The sequence below is a fragment of the Convolutriloba macropyga genome, chromosome 3 (assembly GCF_964194025.1).
Source record: "Convolutriloba macropyga chromosome 3, txConMacr16.3, whole genome shotgun sequence".
NCBI lineage: Eukaryota > Metazoa > Xenacoelomorpha > Acoela > Convolutidae > Convolutriloba > Convolutriloba macropyga.
In genome coordinates, this window is record NC_134470.1 from 44,204,509 (window position 1) to 44,225,989 (window position 21,481).

At 32.3% G+C, this 21,481-nt stretch overlaps 1 protein-coding gene across 1 annotated transcript in view; it reads left to right on the top strand.

The window, feature by feature from the left end:
• LOC142336638 (uncharacterized) overlaps positions 1-20,906 on the top strand; it is a 192,653-nt gene extending 171,747 nt beyond the window's left edge. The window contains exon 8 of the mRNA XM_075385547.1: positions 19,556-20,906. Within this exon, the coding sequence (XP_075241662.1) occupies positions 19,556-20,164 (609 nt within the window). The 3' untranslated portion in view covers positions 20,165-20,906. The remainder of the gene's footprint in view (positions 1-19,555) is intronic.
• The last annotated feature ends 575 nt before the right edge of the window (positions 20,907-21,481 follow it).

Genomic DNA, 21,481 nt, shown 5'->3' on the forward strand with positions numbered 1-21,481 from the left:
ACACTTCACTATATGGATACGGACAGTTTCGTATTAAGTTATAGTGAAGGTAAAGTTAGTGATGAGCATATGGACTTAAGTAATCTATACATACCTATAAAAACTAATAATAATGTCCCCGGCAAGTTTAAGCACGAGCTGGGAAGTAGGATTATTGAGGACTTTATATCATTGTCCCCCAAAACATATAGCTTCAAAAATTATCCTAAAAACACTAAAGAAAAAGGAATAAAGAAGCATAATAATGCTAGGCACATAGATTATTATGATGCATTAATGAATAATACACAGAGAACAGTAGATGAAAGTAGAATACAAAAGTTGGTGATAACATGCCAACAACAAAAACAAGTAAGATTAGTCTAAACACATTTGATGATAAAAGATTTCATGTAAATAATATTAAAAGCTATCCTCATGATGAGAATCTATATCTATTCAAAAGAGATTTAATAAAAATGATCCACCAAGCATCAGTGAAACTGCTTCGCAGATCATTAGATGGAGACAAAGACCTACTGGTTAATAATATTCTAGAACTAACCATTAATGATGATAGAAAGTTAATTGAAGTTGCTATTATATTATATAATGAGCTTTGTTAATTTTTATAACAAATAATTATAGACCTAACTCATTCATTACATCCATAGGGTTGGCAGTTAGTATATTATAAATCATTATCTGAGCCATATATTTCTCCATAGTGTCTCCCATTATTGTATTCTTATGTAGTGTAGCTCCAGCTATTATATTTTTATTATATCCTAGAAATTTTATTATCTTCCCAGCCCCATCTACATATTTGGAATTAGTTGAAATTATTAAATCATCATGATTTGGTTCCCTAATACGGTCAATACACTCATCTATAGTATTACAACGTCTTTTACAAGCTAAACATCTTTTTAGATTAAGAGAGAAGCTGTTTTCATTATCCATTTTTTTTACTCTTATTATAATTTTTCAATACATATAAAATGACTAAACTAGATAAACTTATAGAATTAAACAATCTAGAAAAACAAAACAGAAGAATTAGATTAGAAGATAAATTAAAACAACAACAATATTATGGTGAAATAGAAGAGTTATTCGATCCTTTAACTAAAACTATCAGTGAAACTGCTTCGCGGATAAATGAAAACACTGAACGGAATCTAGCATTAGGTGAACAAACATTAAGAGCAAGAGATTGGCAAAATCAAGAGTTAGATAAACAAACTAAGATGACTGGTGAAACTGCTTCGCAGATCGAGCAAGCTGGTTCCCAGTTTAATGAAACTGCTTCCAGGATGGGTGAAACCGCTTCGCAGATTGGTGAAACGTTAAAGGGGATTCTTAAGCAAACTCAAGATATAGCACCAGTTTATGTTGATACAAAAAATGCCAAACTTCTTCATGACATGGGGGCTCAAACTAATCCTCAATTAAATTTAGAACTCGTAGGTTTACCTAGTAGGAGATATAAAATGAATGGTGTTGATATAACTCTAGAGCAGGGTGCATTTTTAGTTAGGGATAGTGTATATGAGTTTTCGGAAGGATTTACTGATTTTCTTACTAAATCAAATGTAACATATGATGATAAGGTTGAGGAAGATGAAAACAAAATTAAAAGGTTTTTAAAGGATATTAGATATGATTTAGGAAAAGGGGATAAGAAAAGCGCTAGATATAGAACAATAAAACGTATAATGGAGGTAAGAGATGATATATTTGGCAGGGGATTAAATGGCAACCCAAATAATTTAGTAGAAAGACTAGAATTATTAATACTGGAAAGAAAAGCTGGTCATGATGGGTTATATGATGAAATGCTAGATATATCTAAGCAACTATTATCTATGATTATTATTAGTCAAAACCAACTAGATAATTTTGCTTTTAATTATGGTAAATGAGCAAGCTCACAACTTCGTTGATAGGAGAAACCGTGACTACGTCCATCAGGGAACCTGCTTCGCAGATGACTATGTCCATAAATAAAACGATAGAAAAACAACAACAACTGGCTAAAGAAGTATTCAGTCCTCAAATAACAAAGTTTAAAAGACAAAGAATAATACCACTATAAAAAGATGAAACATAGTTAGCTGATTTAATTGATAAGTCATCTCTAAGTAAATACAATAATAATTATAATTTATATTAACAGTTATAGATATATTCACAAAATATGCATGGGCTATTCCTTTAGAGAATAAATCTGGTTTATCTTTAACTAATGGTTTTAAAACAATCCTATCAGAAGGTCCACAGGGTGGCTCCGAAAGTCGAAAACCAGAAAGGTTATGAATAGATAGAGGTAGTGAGTTTTACAATAAAACATTTAAATCTTTACTTAAAGAATATGGAACCGGCAAAGCCGCTTTGGGGATAGAGCTATATTCTACTTATAGTGATTTAAAGGCTGTGTTTATAGAGAGATTCAATAGAACATTATTACACATAATAAATAAACCAATGTTCATCAACGGTGATGGTAATTGGGTAAATATATTAAATGATGCTGTTGTAACATATAACAATAACATTCACTCAACAATTAATATGACACCAGTTGACGCTTCTAATAATCCAGATAAAGTTAAATACTATATCAGTGAAACTGCTTCGCAGGTTAAATCTACCAAAGAAACACCAAAATTTAAAGTTGGTGATTATGTTAGAAATGCAGATAAACGTAATATCTTCTCTAAAGGTTACACTTCTAATTGGAATAGAGAATTGTTTAAAGTGAATGAAGTTGATTGATTTTGAATCTAATAATAAGGTTTTGGAATCATTAAATATAGACCTGCGGTCCTAAGCCGGCAAGCCGGATTTATTTTTTAATATAAATAATGACAAGAAATAGATTTAACCAAGCGAAACGTCATATAGGGAATGGAAACAATTTAACACTAAGTAAGGCTCGTGGGTTATTCCTAGAAAATAATGATGATATTGATATGAAGGATACCTATAAAATTACAAATGTTCATCCTCCTAGAGATGAAAAAGATGTGGTTAATAAAGAGTATTGTGACAATAACTTATTATCCTCTTCTAATAAAATAGACATTTTAAGTAGAAACCTAACTGAACTAAGAAAGGGTGACTTTGATAAGGTTACAACTAAAACATTACAACTAAATGAAACACAAGTTAATGAAGAACTAATTAATGAGTTTATTGAATCAACAAATGAAGTCAGAAATACTGTTAAGTTTTGTAATAAAGTTGCTGCAGATGCTATCTCTAAATATAATCAATTAAAGCAAGAATTTGATAGTAATAAAAAAAATCAGAATATAACTAACATACACTTAGATGAAATGTTTACTAACGGTCTGAGAGAAATGAAAGAATACAATAAATCTCTTAGAGGTGTTATAGTACAATATATAATTGCTATACTTTTACAAAGTAAGTTACTTGATAATAAAGAGAAAGACAGACTTGAGATGCATTATAGTTTTAATAAAGAAGATATAATGAAGAAAATAGAAAGAATTTTTACTAATGAAAATAAGCAAAGCAATGACCAATCCAATAGCACCGAGTTAGAGATTACTATATCCCAACTTGTCAACCGTTAATGAACAATACATAAACGAAAAGATTCAAGCTAATAATAAATTTAACAACAATATTAACATTATAAAAGATATTAGAAATTATTATGAAACTGAAACTAATAACTATAATAAGAAGTTAAGTAGATATAAGAATTATATTAACATAGCTGAGATAACAGAAATAGTATTATCATCAATAGCAACAACTGCAACAACAACAACATCAGTTTCATTAACAGGTATAGGATTAGCTTATTCTATACCAACAGCTTTTGCTACAGCAACTGTTTGTGGTTCATTATCAAAAACAATTAATACTAAAATTAGAAATAAAATTATAAAGTATTCACAAATGTATATTTTAAGTAAACAGTTTAGTGATAAGTTTAATAAACTATATACTAAATCAATGAATGATAATAAAATAGATAATGATGAGTATAATGAATTTGTTAAGTTATATGAGGATTATAAGAAGAACAAGAAAAACAAGCTGAGTATTTTTTTAGGTTAAAGATATTAGTGCTTAGTAATAACAATGTTTTTAGTAATAATAATATCAGTATTAATATTTATCAGCGAAGCGGTTACACCGATCGATAAATATATTATCATAATCATAGCTATAATCATAATCATAAACATAATATAATCATGGATATAATCATGGATATAATCATAATCATAATCATAATCATAATCATAATTATAATCAAATAATTATCTTTTCTTTGTACCTAAGTATAACCCTCTTTTTGTACTAATTTTATACCTTCACCAGTAGTTGCAAATTTAATTAAATCAGGTGTAGCCGCTAGAGCTGCTTTAGGGTTTCTAGATGCAGCTGCACTTCCTATTTTACTTGCTATTTCTAATGCTCTTACTGGATTATTAGCAACTCTCTTTCCAAAATTAACCGTAGCTTTACCAACACTTTTAAAGAAATCTTTAAGTCCTTCTGCTTCTATTGTTGCATCAGATACTGTCATTGATTTATTCCTTCTACATAAAACACAATTACCTTTTAACATTTTAGTACCTTTTGAAGTAATAACTCCTCTTATATTAACAGTACCACTATAATGTCTACCTCCAACACAATATGAATTAGTTTTGAATTTATTTAAAAGACTCATTTCTATATAAAAAAAAATAATGGAAGTTAAAAATTATAATCCTTTTGTTGTTATTAAACCCAAGCTTAAGGTTAGGCCCAAGGCTAAGATTAAGCTTGAAGCTAGAGGCTTGGCTCTAGAGAATAAAAAAAACTAGATATTATTTATGATAAAGGTTTTGTTAATACTAATAAAAATAGTTAGTCATTAACAAGAGTAACAATTAGAGCTGACTAGCTATAAGTATAAGTATAAGTATATGGTTATGTATATAATTATAACAATAACTATAATATACTATAATTATAAATTATCGCTAGAGTTATATCTAAAATTATAATTATCGCTCGAGTTATATCTAAAATTATAATTATCGCTAGAGTTATATCTATGACTTAAATTATATCTATGACTTAAATTATATCTATGACTTAAATTATATCTATGATATTATATCAACCATCTTATTACCATCACTATTAACACTAATAACCTTTCTAGTTAATACTAATGCATGACATATAACTCCTGCAACTGCAGCACTAAATTTAAAATTAAGTTGTATTGGTTGTGGACCTATATGATCCCTTTGATATCTAGTATCGAATACATATATTCTATAATTACTTTTGAATGTTCTATGATTTATATATGGTTTTATATTATGTGGTAGCCCATTATAATCTTTATTAAAGCTAACAATCTCTTTAAAAGCCTCATTATAATTATTGGTTCCATAATTATTATTTCATTCTATCCTCGGGATAAAACTCACTACCAATCTTACAATAACATTCAGTAACATTCATTACATCAAATGTACTTGCATCATGAGTTTGTTCATTAACATTATTATTTTCAAAACCAACTATTATATATTGCGGTCTTTCCATACCACTTTCTATACCAAGATCGAACAAGAAGTTAGTAGCATTGGGCACATTCTTATAAAATGTCTTTCTTTCATAATAACTAAAGTCTACATTATTCTTTTTACTTAAACCCGTTTGTACAATAATTCTATTATCATTACTAGGATCAATACTAGGTACACACCATGATATATCTCTAATTTCTCTATTACCATCATTGGCAATTGCACCAGGATTAGCATTAACTCTATATAGAGCTCTATCATTATTATTTATTTTTAATAATAGTTTAAATCCTAAACCATATATAATCTTTTCTAAATCATTTACGAAACCAAATAGATCACTCATCTTAACCATCATATACATATGTCCTCGTTGTGCAGCAATATGGTCAACTTTAAGTTGGCTATCTCTATTGCCCTGATTTCTAACAATACCACTCTCATATTCATCAACAGTACTAGTTAATAACTTATATATCAATAGATTAGGATGACAATGATCTATATATTCAATAGTCCTACCACCACTAATTTCAAGCTTAATTAAACTAAACAATGCCATCATACCATAATTAACTAATCTAATATTAGCATCATTAGCAAATACACCACCAGCATCATCTGATACAACAAACTCTATCTCTAGATATGAATCACGCAAATTTAAGTGATTCTCTTCTCTATTGAGTATGATATTAATGTTAGTATTAACCGTATTCATTGTTGCCAGATTATTAGGTTTATATTTTATAATCTTACTTTTGTGTATATCATTATTATAACTATAAGTTGTATCCAAATTAAAATCCATTTTTATTAGATAAAAAATGACAGACAACTTGATATTATATGAACTACAAAAGATACACAAAGCTTTAACTAAAACTAAAGAAGAGTATACACTTAACTTTAGAATGATAAAACCAACAGAAAAGTTTAACTTTAGTGAACCTATACTTAATACAACAAAATTAGGTTTAATTAGATTATCTGTTTATAATTCGGTGTTTAATGTGAATAGGAGAAATAATCAATTCTTATATGCTAGTACTTTTATAGAAGATGATGAAGCTTTACCTCGGGCTCTTAGCTCTGACCCTAACCTTAACCCTATCTCTACCTCAAGCCTAAACATTACATCTATACTTAATTATAATTATAAAGGAATCCCGTTGCTATATTCAACTATTACACCGGGAGCATATGAGTTAACTGACATAGCAGAATTAATAAAAGAAGAAACTGATGGTAATGTTATAAAAGAACCCGATAAGAATACGATGAAATATTTAATGGAAATAAAACAAGGAGCACTCGGCTTTGATATAGCTAGCGATAAAACTCACTAGCCTCATTACTAGGATTTGGAAAAATAATTTATAAAAAAGGTAGATGTAAATCTCAGAAAATTTTTGATATTATGGGTCTTAGTACTATTAACATTCATTGTAATGTGATATCTGGAGCTAAAGATAATGGTAAAGATACAGACATACTATATACTTTTAATCTAACTGAACCACCAGGTTACTTGATAAATATTGTACCAACTAATATCTTATATCAAAATGTAACTAAAGATAGAATAGAATATATTGAATTTCATATTAAAGATGAGCATGGAAGACCTATAGACTTTAATGGCGATGTATTAAGTTTTACTTTACATTTAATTTAGACTTATACTTGTACTTAGACTTAGACTTATCTGCGAAGCAGGTTCCCTGATACCTAAACTAAACTACAAAACTCTCCGATCCCCATAATTCTTAGTTTACCATTAATATTTTTTTTTAGTTATATCAGTGACAATATAATTATAAGGCTCTTTCCATACCTTATTACAAATATTAGCAAAATCATTATAACAAAGTTCAACATTATTATAGAAATCTTGATATATCGATGCTAAGACTTTACCTCTCTGTTCAAATAAAATAAATAGATTACAGTTCTCTCCTCTCTAACACTCTGCCTATACAGAGAGAACAGGTTTTGATTAAGATATATCATTTTACAGTTATTATGTCTACCTCTACAAAAGTATTCATTAATAACTGGTTCTTTGGCTCTAACATCGTCGAATATCATTAGTTTCTTTAAATCTTTGGGTAGTTTATCGGGAGATGGTAAATCTTTTATATCTTTAATAAATTCAACATCTGCTTTGGGGTTTATTCTTTCCATATCATGGTAATGATCACCAGTAGGTCCAATGGTGTATAGCTTATCAAAGTATATACTAGCTAGAATTATTTTTTTAATAATAATGTCTTACCACATTCACTAGGACCAGATATTATACATCTAAAGTTATCTGGGAATGCGGCTTCAGTGATTATATCATCATCATTTAGCCATGAATATAAATCAACATTTATGTTTGCAGATATCGGTGAAACCGCTTCACGGATATTATTAGTAGGACTATTACTAATGCTATTACTATTGCTATTCCTATTAGATTTACTCCTTTGATATTTTTCATCAAATAGATCTGCGAAGCAGGTTCCCTAATATATAAAATTATCTCTTTCATTATCATTATTATTATCATTATTAGCCAAGCTAATTATCTTTAACATTATCATTATCATTATCATTATCATTATCATTATCATTATCATTATCATTATCATTATCATTATCATTATCATTATCATTAACATTATCATTATTAGCAAAGCTACTTCGTAGATCTTCATCAATGACAATATCACTATCATTATTAGCAAAGCTACTTCGTAGATCAATATCATTATCACTAACATTAACATTATCATTATCATTAACATTATTAGCAAAGCTACTTCGTAGATCATTATCATTATCATTAACATTAATATTATCGTTAACATCACCTCTACTACAATTCAAACAAAAACACTCATTATATATTCCTGGATATTTACATTGATTAACTAGAATATTCAAAGCACTTTTAATTCCAAATCCTCTATCAATAAGATAGATCATGTATAAACAATAAGCCCCACAATAAGATTCATCATATTGTTGTAATTTCTCATTAGAGCCTAGATCAACATATTCTTCTAAAAATAAAGGTGGAGTTTCTACACCAAAACTATCAAAGTATTATGTTGGACCACCTTCGCTTCTTATAGCTAAAACCCAATGTGTACCTTCAGTTGGATGTAGATTTACAATAATGTTGAAGTTAGGATCCCTGATACTATCTGGAGTTTGATCTCTCATTACAATTTCAATTGGTGTTAGACTTGTATCTTTACCTATATCTTTTATTCTGATATCACTCATAGCATTATTATCAATATTAAATTTATTATTGAATTCCTCAAAAGTTAGGATGAGCATTTTTATATAATAAATTTATTAAATCTAAGTCTAAGTCTAAGTCTAAATCTAAATCTAAATCAAATCTATATTTATTATATAAAAATGGAAACAGGTAGTGCAGTTTTTATTTTTATTATTATAATTGGAATTTGTTATATAATATATGATTCAAGACCAAGTAAATATACAAAACTAGAAGAAAGCTTTAGTGGATTTATGAATAGGAGTCGAGTTAGATTTGAATATGAAAAGTCACCACTACATACTATTGTTTATGGTGGAACTGGAACGGGTAAAACATATTATATTAGACAATACTTAAAGTTATACTTAGACCATGATCAAGTTCAAGATCAAGTTCAACATCAAGTTCAAGATCAAGATCAAGTTCAAGATCAATTTCAAGATCAAGTTCAAGATCAAGTTCAACATCAAGTTCAAGATCAACATCAAGATCAAGATCAAGTTCAAGATCAAGTTCAACATCAAGTTCAAGATCAAGATCAAGATCAAGTTCAAGATCAAGACCAAAGGTCCATAGTTATAGTTTGTAAAGATGACAGAGACTGGATAGATCCTGAGTCTAATAAGTTTTATACTGGGTTTAATAAATGTGATATAAATATGATCACAAAAAATAATATGCATAATTTTCAAAACTGTGTAATAGTACTTGATGATATGGGTGATAGGTTAAATAAGGATATAGGTTATTATTTTACTGAAGGTAGACATTATAATATTCAAATGATTATAGTGTGTCATAAACCAGCTCAAATAATTAATACAGCAAGAATGAGTTGTGATTCTAATTATTTAACAACTTATAATGGACCTGACCTATTTAAAAACTTTAATGAGATATAAAAATGTGAACATGACTTCATTAAAAATAATTAGTGAATTAAATAGTAACTATTATAATTGTACAGATGAAATGTCAGATGAGCTTCGTTATGGTATAATTAAATATAATAAAAAGGAAAATACTTTTTTTATTATTAGTAGTAATAGAACAATGATATATGATTCAAGAGTTGGTTTCCTTGATTTGAAAGCTCTTAGTTTAAAAGATGATTTAGAAAGAGAAGATAATAATAAACTTATAGTATATATGAAACCACTAATGATTATTGCAACGGATGGAAATGTTATTAATCTTGATAATTATCAGTTTTATTTTAATAAACTTCTTTAAATAATATTAAAATTCAGAATGATGTTTTAACAAAAGAGATGATTAAGGGAAAGGGTATGAAAATTTTATCAAATATTGGTGGAATTATAGGCACAGGTTTATTTATATTTAATTGTTTTTATCCTAATTCAATATCAAGAAATGCTGGAACTGTAGCAATGGGAGCAAGCACAATGTTGAGTAGAGTAAATACATTAGTTAATGTTGGATATGAAGAAAAGTTGGAAGGTGAAACACGAAGCAGTTATACTGATCAGGGAAGCAGTTTGGTGAACCGCGAACTTTGTTCGTATATTGATCAGTGTAACTGTGACTTCGTCAATGAAGGGATGGGAATTTTGAATAGAAAGGGGGGAAATTTTTAAATAAACTATATATAAATAATGAAGAATTTAGAGAAGAGATTACAAATTTTGTTAAAGATAAAAAAGAATTAGACCTTGATTTGATTTTAGATAAGAGATGTAAAACTAATACACTCAATACTTTAGGAAATTAATATTTAGCAGAGTGTATCACATCTAAAGATAAAACTAAAGATTTAATTGAAATCATGGCTAAATATTACCCTGTGAAGGATTAGGTAAATATTATAGTTTACCCTAATATAAATGCTTTTACAATGTTTAGAGTGTGACTATAAATGTGGAAACATTGCTGTTTTAAAATATCATTTTGAATCGTTTCATAAAGATAAAACTGATAAATGTATGTGTGGTAGTATAATATTAAGTGGTATTTGTGGTAATAATTTTTCTCCGTGAGGTTGTTCTTTAAAAAATGAATCTAGTTCTAGTTCTAGCTCTAATTCTAGTTCTAACCCTAGTTCTAATTCTAATTCTAATTCTAGTTCTAACCCTAGTTCTAGTTCTAAACCTAATTCTAACTCTAGTTCTAACCCTAGTTCTAGCTCTAGCTCTAGTTCTGGTTCTGGTTCTAACCCCAGTTCTAGCTCTAGTTCTGGTTCTGGTTCTATCTATGACTATAACTCTAACTCAGATCCTAATCCCAACCCTAACCCTAACCTTATCCCCAACCCTAACCCTAACCTTAACCCCAGCTCAGAAGTATTAACTAGATGTTGTAATAAGTGTAATTATATAAAACCACTAAATAATTTTGATGAGGGTAAGTATACATGTAGAAGTTGTACTTCAGCTAAAGTTAATTGTCCATATTGTACTTCTGTTGTGAGATATGATGGGATACGGGCTCATGTAAAGAAACAACATCCAGATATATAATTGACTAGAGGATTTAGTAGAAATCTGCAAAGCAGGTTCCCTGATATAACTGATCGGTGTAACCGCTTCGCGGATAAAACTATTAATCCTAGTTGGCAAAGTCCTAGAGCTGTAAGTCCTTTAGTTATTAACCAAACAGAAGATCTGCGAAGCAGTTTCACTGATAGTTGTTCATGCAAATACTATAATTTTGTATCATTTCTTATTAATAATGGAATAAATGTAGAAAAAATAAAAGAAAATATAAATTTATTGAAAAGTATAGATAATTTGAAATAAAAGTATAAAAAAATAAAAATATATCAAAAAAGAGGGATTCACTCTTTAAGAGCGAAAAAGAGCGATCTTTTCTACTGGGGATCACTCCGAATAAGAATGAATCACTCTTAAAGAGTGAAATATAAATTTTGCTTTGATTTTTTGATTTTTTGTTTTATTTTTGATTTTAATTTTAATTTTTATCAAATTTAGAGCTAATATATAGTAGTGGATAAAACAAGGCTTCCAGAAATCAGTAAAATTTGGCCCGATTCGACATGCGCGATTAGCGTTAGGAGAAAGGGACAAATTTTACTGGTGGTTGGAAGCCTTGTTTTATCCACTACTCATGATTTGCAAGTGGCCATCAAGAAACAAGGGTTTCCAGGTTAAGGTTTCAGATGGAAGCAACTATACCCAGACCGAATATGAACGCGTCGTGGAGGCGTCGTGATTCCAAAATTGCGTAATCTGGAAACATCGACGAAACGCACAAAGTTCTGAACATGAACGCCCGAAAGCTTGTATATGATCTCATGAAAGTCTGAACATAAACGCACTAATTTCTGAACATTAATGCAAGAATTTTTGGACAAAGGAGCACCTGAGCACATGAAAATACCCCACATTTTTAAAAAAATAATTGAACGCTTGGTTGCTAAGGTACTCCTGGTACATCAACAAGAGTACATCAACAAGTGAATTTTGTATGCAGAAAACATCAATTCAATTGGGTTCAATTATGGCAAAAAGTCGTTTGCAGAAAGAGTTGCATTCAACTTTTTGCCTTTTATTGAACAAATTTTGTCTACATTTATATAAAATTGTTGAAGTTCCATAAAAGAACACAGTTAATTGACTGCATGAATAGCGCCTTTTTAAGACGGAAATATATTTTGATCACGTTTTAGTTATGTACCAATATTAATTATGTACCAACTACGAAGTCCATACATTTCAACTATAAACCTGAGATACCTATTGATGAAATGAATACATAATAAGTTTTTTGTGTACAACCAATACGGATAAGCATGCAATAAACCTGGATATGAGCGCGCAAATGTCAAGTAAACGAATGAAAGACTGGTTATGAACACACCAAAGTCTGATCAGCGCACAAATATCTGTTGAACACACGGAAGTCTGGTGAACGCACGAAAGACGACACAAACTTATCTAAATCTGGTCAACACACGAAATACTGGTGAATGTACAAAAGTCTGGAAATGGACGCACGAAAGTCTGGTGAACGCACAAAAGTCTAGAAATAAGAATTTTTCATCTGGGGACGGTTTGGACACATAAATTTTCCATCTGGACGGCCTGGGCATACTTGCTTCCGTCTAGCGCCTCAACTTGGGTTTGATTGATGCTTTAAGCAATCAGATTTTTTAGATTTCCGGTTGACAAACTATTCTTATCTTTCATTGTCAATCTTCGAAAAAATTTTTTGTTGCAAGCAAAACTTTCAAGCCATTGTATCTGCTCTTGCTGATCGTTGCAAACTCCACTAATTATGTGGGCGCCCAATTAACAAGCTCTTAACTGATAAACGCTTACCATTTTACTGCTGTTCGAGGGCAGGTGTTGATGAAAAATTTTGTTCTCCAGTCTGGACATCGTAAAATACATAGGAGAATTGTGTGCTATGTTTTTTCATTTAAGAATTTGTTTTTATTAAACTGCAGGCCTTAGCGTCATAATTATTATCATCACTTTTAAGAACTTTCACAAATTTGATGTCAATCTTGATGGAGGCGCTAAACATATCAGCTAACAGGAACATCAATACTGAACTTTTTTACTGGGGCAGACTTAAATTGTTTATTTTACTGCACTGTTTCACTTGAAGAAACTCGTTATTTTTTTGGTTAAAGGGTTAACTTCGCACAGTCTATTATTAAAGCGCTAACTCTTTTACGACTTGAAAAACAGTTTTGGTATTCTACAGGTTTTTACGCCTCGAGGAGGAGTATTGTTAATGTACAGGTTTTTACGACTCAAAGAGGAGTATTGATTTTCTACAGGTTTTTTTTAGCTGGAGGAAGTTTGTTCAAGACTTTAACATTCAACTTTTGCTTCCGAACATTGACTTCTGTTTTAGAACGTTAACTTCTCTTTGCCAGGCACTCCCCCTTACCCCCTCCCCACATTACCTCAACTAACCCCGCCACCACCTACGCTGACCCTACCTTACCCCCTACTTATTTTCTTTGATATTTCTCATTTTAGGTGAGGTTATGTTAGTGATTATATTGGACGACTCCTCGAGTCGTTTCCGGTATTCTACCTCTGTTTTTGGGTATTGACTTGTTTTCGAACATTGGACTTTAACGATAGCTTAGTTTGTAATGTATAGCAATTGGGAACCACTGTTAATGGTCAAGGTAAAGAGGTCATATTCAGATTTGATTCCAGTTAACTACCTCCTAACCCCAACCCAACCTACACGCCCCCACCCGTTACCCTCCATGTACCCCCTCCCCGTCCACACGTAGCCCCCATGTAGCCCCTGCCCCAAGTACCCACCCCACGTACCCTCCGTTTAGCCCCCCACCCCTTGCACCCCCAACCCTTCACCTACACCCCCAATCTACACCACGTACCCACCCATTCTAGCCCCGTCCCCGATGTGTGCCCTCACGTACCGCCAACCCCTTACCTTCCCTCCCCCACTCGTACCCCTCCCATCCGTACCCCAACCCCCCCCCCCCCCCACATACCCCCGCCCATCTCTTTTTGATTTAAAAGTTCTGTCTGCAGTTTTAAAACACAGCAATTTTTTCGACTAAAAAATTTTGCTGTTTATTTTTTGAAATTCAAAGTGAAAAGGTAATTTTGAGAATATTGATACAATTTATTTCCCTCCTACCTATATAAACTATGAACATAGAATTCTGTTTTAGAACGTTGACTTCTGCTTCCGATTATCGGATTTTAACTGTAGCTTATTTTCTAATGCGGAGTGGTCAGGAACTGCTGGCAATATTCAAGGTTGAAAGGTTTTTTGAGAGGTTTTCCTCCCATAAGAGACCTTCCTCCCAGTCCAAATTACAGATATACACATACATAATATAGATGAGGACTGAGTGCATTACGTTACTAAAAATAGCTTGAAGTATGTTGTTTTCTGGTTTTGATATTAGGCTCATTGTCCTTGTATTTAGAGACTGAATTGGTATATGTATCAAGCCTATTGAAACTGCGAACCAAATTGAAGCACTTTTTGACACTTAGAAAAATGATCTGCCGTCATTTTTTAATCCTTTTCTCTAACTGTTTCAATTCCAACGTCGAGAGGGCCAACGGCAGTAATTATCAAAAAATTTGCAGGCTCCGTTTTTTATTTCTCATTGTACTGTTATTTATTTACATTGTAGTGGACATCCTGTATGCTGAAATGTCACTGTCAACTTGAATGGACTGATCGTCCTAGCAAAGTTTAAGTTTAGCAAATTCATTACTTCTGATAAGACGATACTTACCTCCTGCCAATGATGAATTTTGGGGGAAACACCTTTAATTTGATCTTGAGTTGGAGGTACCATTGTATTGCATTCTTTTCAATCGAATGCTCCTATCCATCCCATTTAAACTTCCGCAGGCCACGCACAAAGTATTTTTATCATCTTTAAAAATTTTAGTATTCTTGTCCTCTGTAAATCGATCTTTTGCTTCAAACTTGAACAATCTGTGTTCATCGAGCTTTAAAACGTTTCCCAAGGAGGAATAATAATTAACCTCAACCGTCTTTGTTGAGTAGAAATATTAATTTATTTCATGTTTGAGAACTGAATGTATGCCTGCGGTGATGCATCATAATGTGTTTATTGAATTTCAGATATTAGGAAGAATTTTAACTCAGAAGTACCAGGCCAAAGACCAAAAAAGTAACTGTTTAGAAAGAGAACGAGGTTAGTTTTTGTTAATCATGTACTTGTATAGCAAAAGCGTTGATTGGATCAAAAAGTTGATTGGATTCCATAGAAAAACGATAGAAGCTTTATAGAGAGAGTCTTCTTTCTGATAGTTTTTAATTGCTTTTCCTTGAAAGAACTGAAGCGATCATATCTTGCTCTTATAAAAATCCGGCCAGTAAAATGAATCGTGATGAATTTTGTAAAGGTATGCAAAATATCCGAATTCTTGACCGAAATTGGGATGCCTTTCAAAGAACATGCTGAGCTTATTTATTATAATAAATCCTTTGATAAATCACATTTTTGTAAGATCTTGCAAGTTGTTTCGTATCGTACCACAATCTTTACGTTCTCATACCAAGGATCAACGATCTTATCAAGTCTCCTTTCCCTGGGCGAGGAGAACGAATGTGAAAAAAGAGTATAGAACGGTCAATCTCAAATTGGTAACACTTGAGAAAGAAACTACGGCCACCAAAGACACTAGAGAAATTTGAGTGATCAAATATTGAAAAATGATGTCGCTTGATTAAGAATGGATGAAGATTTCATTATTTTTTCGCATGCATTTATTGATACAATTACTACGACACGCTTGATTTAATATTTAATACAATAATGTGAACCCCATTTGGTAAGACAATCCGAAACAGTCTAGTGATTGTAAAGAGAATTAGGCAATTTTTGTCTCGTCTGTGGTGAAGGCGGTCTCAGTGTCATACCTTGCTTAATCCTTAATACCATTTTTGGTCCCAGCAATACTTACAATCTGATACCAGTAGACTGGGCGGGTCTGATAGTAATTGAGAGAACTCATGTTCATCCTTGTAGAGATATATTTGATCAGAACACTTTGCCTATCTTTTGAACAAAACAAAATCTTATCAAGCACTTAAATAAGAAAGATTTTGATCAGTCTGTTTTGTAGCACAGAATGTTCCTTTGTCCGTTTATAACATGCCACAAAAGGCAATAAAAACTATTCGATGTTTTCGCGCAATTATGCGATTACAAATTAGCGTGTAAACTGCGAGATTGCTTTAGCATATTTATATGCGCAAAATTTGATCTCATGCTTGCTTGTATTATTAGTTTCATATCAAGTTCCACGGGCCGCTGTGGCACGGCCATTGCCTGCGAAGCGTATCCGAATGAACTACTCATGTCTGGGTTCAGACTTATGAAAAGACAATGCTCGACCAAAATATAGTATGAAAAGAACAGATTACACTCAAATATTGAAAGACTGTAGCTGGACTTTAAACTCTACTGGACTTTAGCCCGACTCAGATTTTTTACAAAAGACTTTAGCTGGACCCAAAATTTTTACAAAAGACTTTAAATGAGGGCTAGACTTTAGCTCGATCCAATGTTTACATAACGTCAAGCAAAGTCTTTTCATGGGTCCACCATTAGTCTTTTCATAACCACAAAAGTCGAATTAAGGTCTTTTCATGGGTCGAACCTTTATTAGTCTTTTCACAAGTCTGTTCTTTTAACACAAAGATATTACGCGCAACTCTTTTGCTCACAATTGCTTATAATGTAGTCAACATGTATGCTCCTTCATCTTTTAAGATTCTCAAGAACCATACTTCCCTAAAAAACCTGCATCTTGAAAAAAAGATTGTTCACAATTTTGGAAAGGAAAAAAACATTTTTGTCATGGTTAATGGGAATAGGACCCTTACACCTAGGCCACCTGGTTTCATTCAATCTACTAATGTGGTAATATAATAGTCTTCTCGTGAGTCTGCACCTAGACCTGGAGAGTTTTTTAGTGAAAAACTAACCGCATTAATACTTATCTCGCACGTAGGTTTTAATGTTCCAACCTCACTTTCAGTGGCCAGAGGATCTGTGTGCCCAACTAGTTTTTTGGTTCAGTCAGTTTTGACAGATCGATATGTTGATTGCAGAGAATTTCGAATCGTAACACTAGGAATTCCGTCTAGCGTAGAAAAGAGCACACGCATTCTTAATGTGTTCTCAGAGAAATTATGGAGGTTTAATATTTTGCCAATTTAGGGGCATTAAACTGTGATTATGACCACATTTATTTCCAGTCTATTTTTGTTAATTTTTGCTCAAAACATGAAGGAGCATGTAAGCTGACTGTTATAAGCAATAGTTAGCAACAAAATTGCACGTAAAAAGTTTATAGTACAGGAGACGTTTCATTGTACAGCCAAACTCCAGAAATTTTATTATCTAGCCAAAATTCAGGACACGTTTTATGGTCGAGCTACGGATGTTTTGTTTCCAGTCAAAGTCGAGGAGATTACGCAAATTCCAGAAAAAGTCTTTTCATACTAAACAACTGGGGACGACTGTCTTTTTATGCCTCAAATTGGCCGAGGGCTGTCTTTTAATAATTTCAGGTCTAGCCAAGGTCTACCATTCTTATAAAAAATCCAGCAAGTAAGCAGAATCGTGATGAATTTTGTAAAGGAATGCAAAATAACCGAATTCTTGACCGAAATTGGGATGCCTTTCAAAGAGCATGTTGAGCTTATTTATTATGATAAATCTTTTGATAAATCATATTTTTGTAAGATCTTGCAAGTTGTTTCGTATATCACCACAGTCTTTACGTTCTCATACCAAGGCTCAAAGATCTTATCAAGTTTCGTTTCCGTGGGCAAGGAAAACGAATGGGAACAAAAAACAGTATAGAACGGTGAATCTCAAATTGGTAGCTTTTGAGAAAGAAACCACAGACACTAAAGAAACTAGAGAAATTTGAGTGATCAAATATTGGAAAATGATGTTGCTTGCTTAAGAATGGGTAAAGCTTTTATTACTTTTGCGCATGCAGTTATTGATACAATTACTATTGCACTCTGGATTTAATAATTAATACAATAATGCGAACCCCATTTGGTAAAACAATCCGTGTTAATGTGTTTTCAGAGAAATTATGGAGGTTTAATATTTTGCGAATGTATGGCATTACAGTGTGATTTTGACCAAATTTATGATCATTTCCGGCCAATTTTTGTTCAAAACATGAAGCAGCATGCATGCTGACTATGTTATAAGCAATAGTCAGCAACAAAATTGCACGTAAAAAATTTATAGTACAGGATGATACGTTGCATTGTGCAGCCAAACTCCAGAAATTTTATTATCTAGCCAAAATCCAGGACACGTTTTATGGTCGAGCTACGGATGTTTTGTTTCCAGCCAAAGTCGAGGAGATTAAGCAAATTCCAGAAAAAGTCTTTTCATACTAAACAACTGGGGAGGACTGTCTTTTTATGCCTCAAATTGGCCGAAGGCTGTCTTTTAATAATTTCAGGTCTAGCCAATGTCTACCATTCAAAAGAGTATAATTTTCATATTGAGATACGTAGTCCATTATGCTTTTAAACAAAAAAGGCCAGAATCTTTTAAGAGGCACGGATGAATTCTACAGAAATATTTTCTTTGATGGAGAGAGTGTGAAATCTTGGTTGACCGCCTATCATTGTTATTATTATCAGTTCAGTTTGAATCACCAATGGAATTACTCTCGCTACCTTCTTGCAAAATTCTTTTGAGGTATTTCCCCTGTTCTCGCTGCCAAATTTTTTTCCGACAATCATTTACGACCAATACGATACCATATGAAAGTTTGCACTCTCAACTCATTGAGTGAGACGTCAAAAACTTATCAGTATTGATTGTCCCTGCTCATTGGGTGACACATTTGTCAGAGAAGAATCCCCCTTCAACGTGTGAGACAAGGATTCAAAGCTTTTCTTATGTTTCATATGTGCCTATAACCTCGCGTCTCTTGTGGTTTTAAAAGTAATCGAGCGTTGGAAGAGTTATGGAAAAATTGGAACCAATTCAATAACTGGACTCTAGAAACTTCTGAAAAAATTAATAGACTGTTTTTTTTAAACGACGTGTTTATGTTGCTGAATGTACTCTTATTTCATATCGGTAGGAACTTGTTTACTCCTTTCACGATCCTTCCATTAATTTTATACGCCCACCATTTTACATTTGTATGGTCTCCATTAGTGTGCTATTATTTCGGGTCTGAATGCATGTTTGTAAAATTGTTTTCAGGATATCCGGTCGATTCAGAAGCCTCTCTGGTTCTTCGTTCAGTTCGCAGAGGCCATCGGGGTAGTGTCAGGAATAGTGAGCCTCAGTGCAGTTATGCTAGTAAAAGATAAGTGGCAACTGACGAGAGTGGAAACTTCCCTGTTCACACTTCTACCCATGGCCCTCACCCTCCCCGCATTCCTCCTTACAACATTCATCCCCTGCAATCTCTACGTCAAGTTGCTCATCGGGATGTTTGTTCCCACTCTAGTTGCAATAATGCCTTTTGTCCATAACTTATACGCAATGGGCTTCATAATATTCAGCTGTGAATTGGCAAACTCGATGCGCCTCGCGGCCATGACCCCAATTCTGAACTCATTCATGAATGGAAAGCAGACAACAATACGCCTTGTATCTGTCGTGACTTTGCTGTCCTTCGTTTACAAGACCATCGGGTTATCCTTAGGTGCCTATTTGTTCACAATTTGGGAGCCATTTCCATTCATAGCAGCTGGTCTGTTCCAAGTCACGAATGCCATGGGAATTTTGTCCCTGAAGCCCTACATCGACCATCAGATGTCCAAGGAATCGGCCATGGAGCGAAAAACGCTGCTGGACCACCATTGAAAGTTAACAAAGCGGAAACTGTTTCCTCTTTCTCCTAAAAGAAACTTGTGCTAAATGCAACTGTTTTTTTTGAGAGACAGAAATTCTTTTATTCTGCGTGGATAATTTTTGTCGGGATGGATAAAAAACATTAACCTAATCGTAATGAATAATAAATGTAAAGCTCACAAGATGAAAGTCTGCTCGTCTGATAGGGCTAATATCTATTTTAAGGCTAATATCTAGGCTCATCGGTATATCTATTTTCTGTGGAAAAAACTACGTTCAATATTTAGAGCCAAAAGGTTAAACATAATCGCAACAAAATTTTCAAACAAAACAATTGTATCATAAATCATGCTACATATTTAATTTAACACTCGGTGAAATTGAAATCATTCAATTCAAACTCCAACTACTGTTCTCATCCTAGAAAAAATATCTTTTGCCCTAATTACAGTGCAGCATTTATGAACATTTGAAATATACTTAAAATATACTGAAATATTAACTAGCGTGAAAGAGGAAACAATCTCTTTAATTAAATTCGAATCGTCACCTGCAAGCATTTTAATTGTAAATTGAGAGCTCACTTTTTGCATATTTTGTTGTCAGTCTATTTAATTTTCTAATTGTGTAAATAACCTTTTAAATTCTTACTACTTGCTGTTAATAAGAGCAGCTGTTCGTATGTTTGACTTTTATCCAATTGCTACTTCATGTGAATGTGAATCAATGTCAAATAAATTAACGTTTCAAATGTTTTCCATTCTTTGAAGGCATAAAAGTCATGGACTAGCCAAAATTTGGAGCATGTTTTTGTCTGCAGAAGCAACCTTTTCAGACGACTACCGAATATTGATGAAGCAAGTAAAATAAAACATACAAATGATGTTCTTTTTGATCCAAATGGGTGTGTTGACTGGGTATGTTGATAAGAAAATAGTCTGAATATACCGATTTCGATCACTCGTCATTTTGAACAAAGATCTCAACCAATAATAGTTTAATAGGAGGGAGAGTAGCAACGCTTGATAAATGAATGATTAATCTAAACCTGGGTCGCATTCTCCGCAACAGTTGGTGCTATATGGGACAAAAATGTTTATGTAAAATATGGGATAACTAGCAAATTCACATCCCTAGCAAAATGAGGAAAATTGCCATCGACAGTGCTTGACAAAATACATATTGTGATCAGAATTGGAGCCAATATTTTGCCAACACGTCTTTCCACCAATCAAATTTATTCAGCTCGGAAATTGGAAAAGGAATCAATCGACCTTTAACTTAAAGATATCACGATTATGTTCATTGCAATTAATTGAATCCTAAATA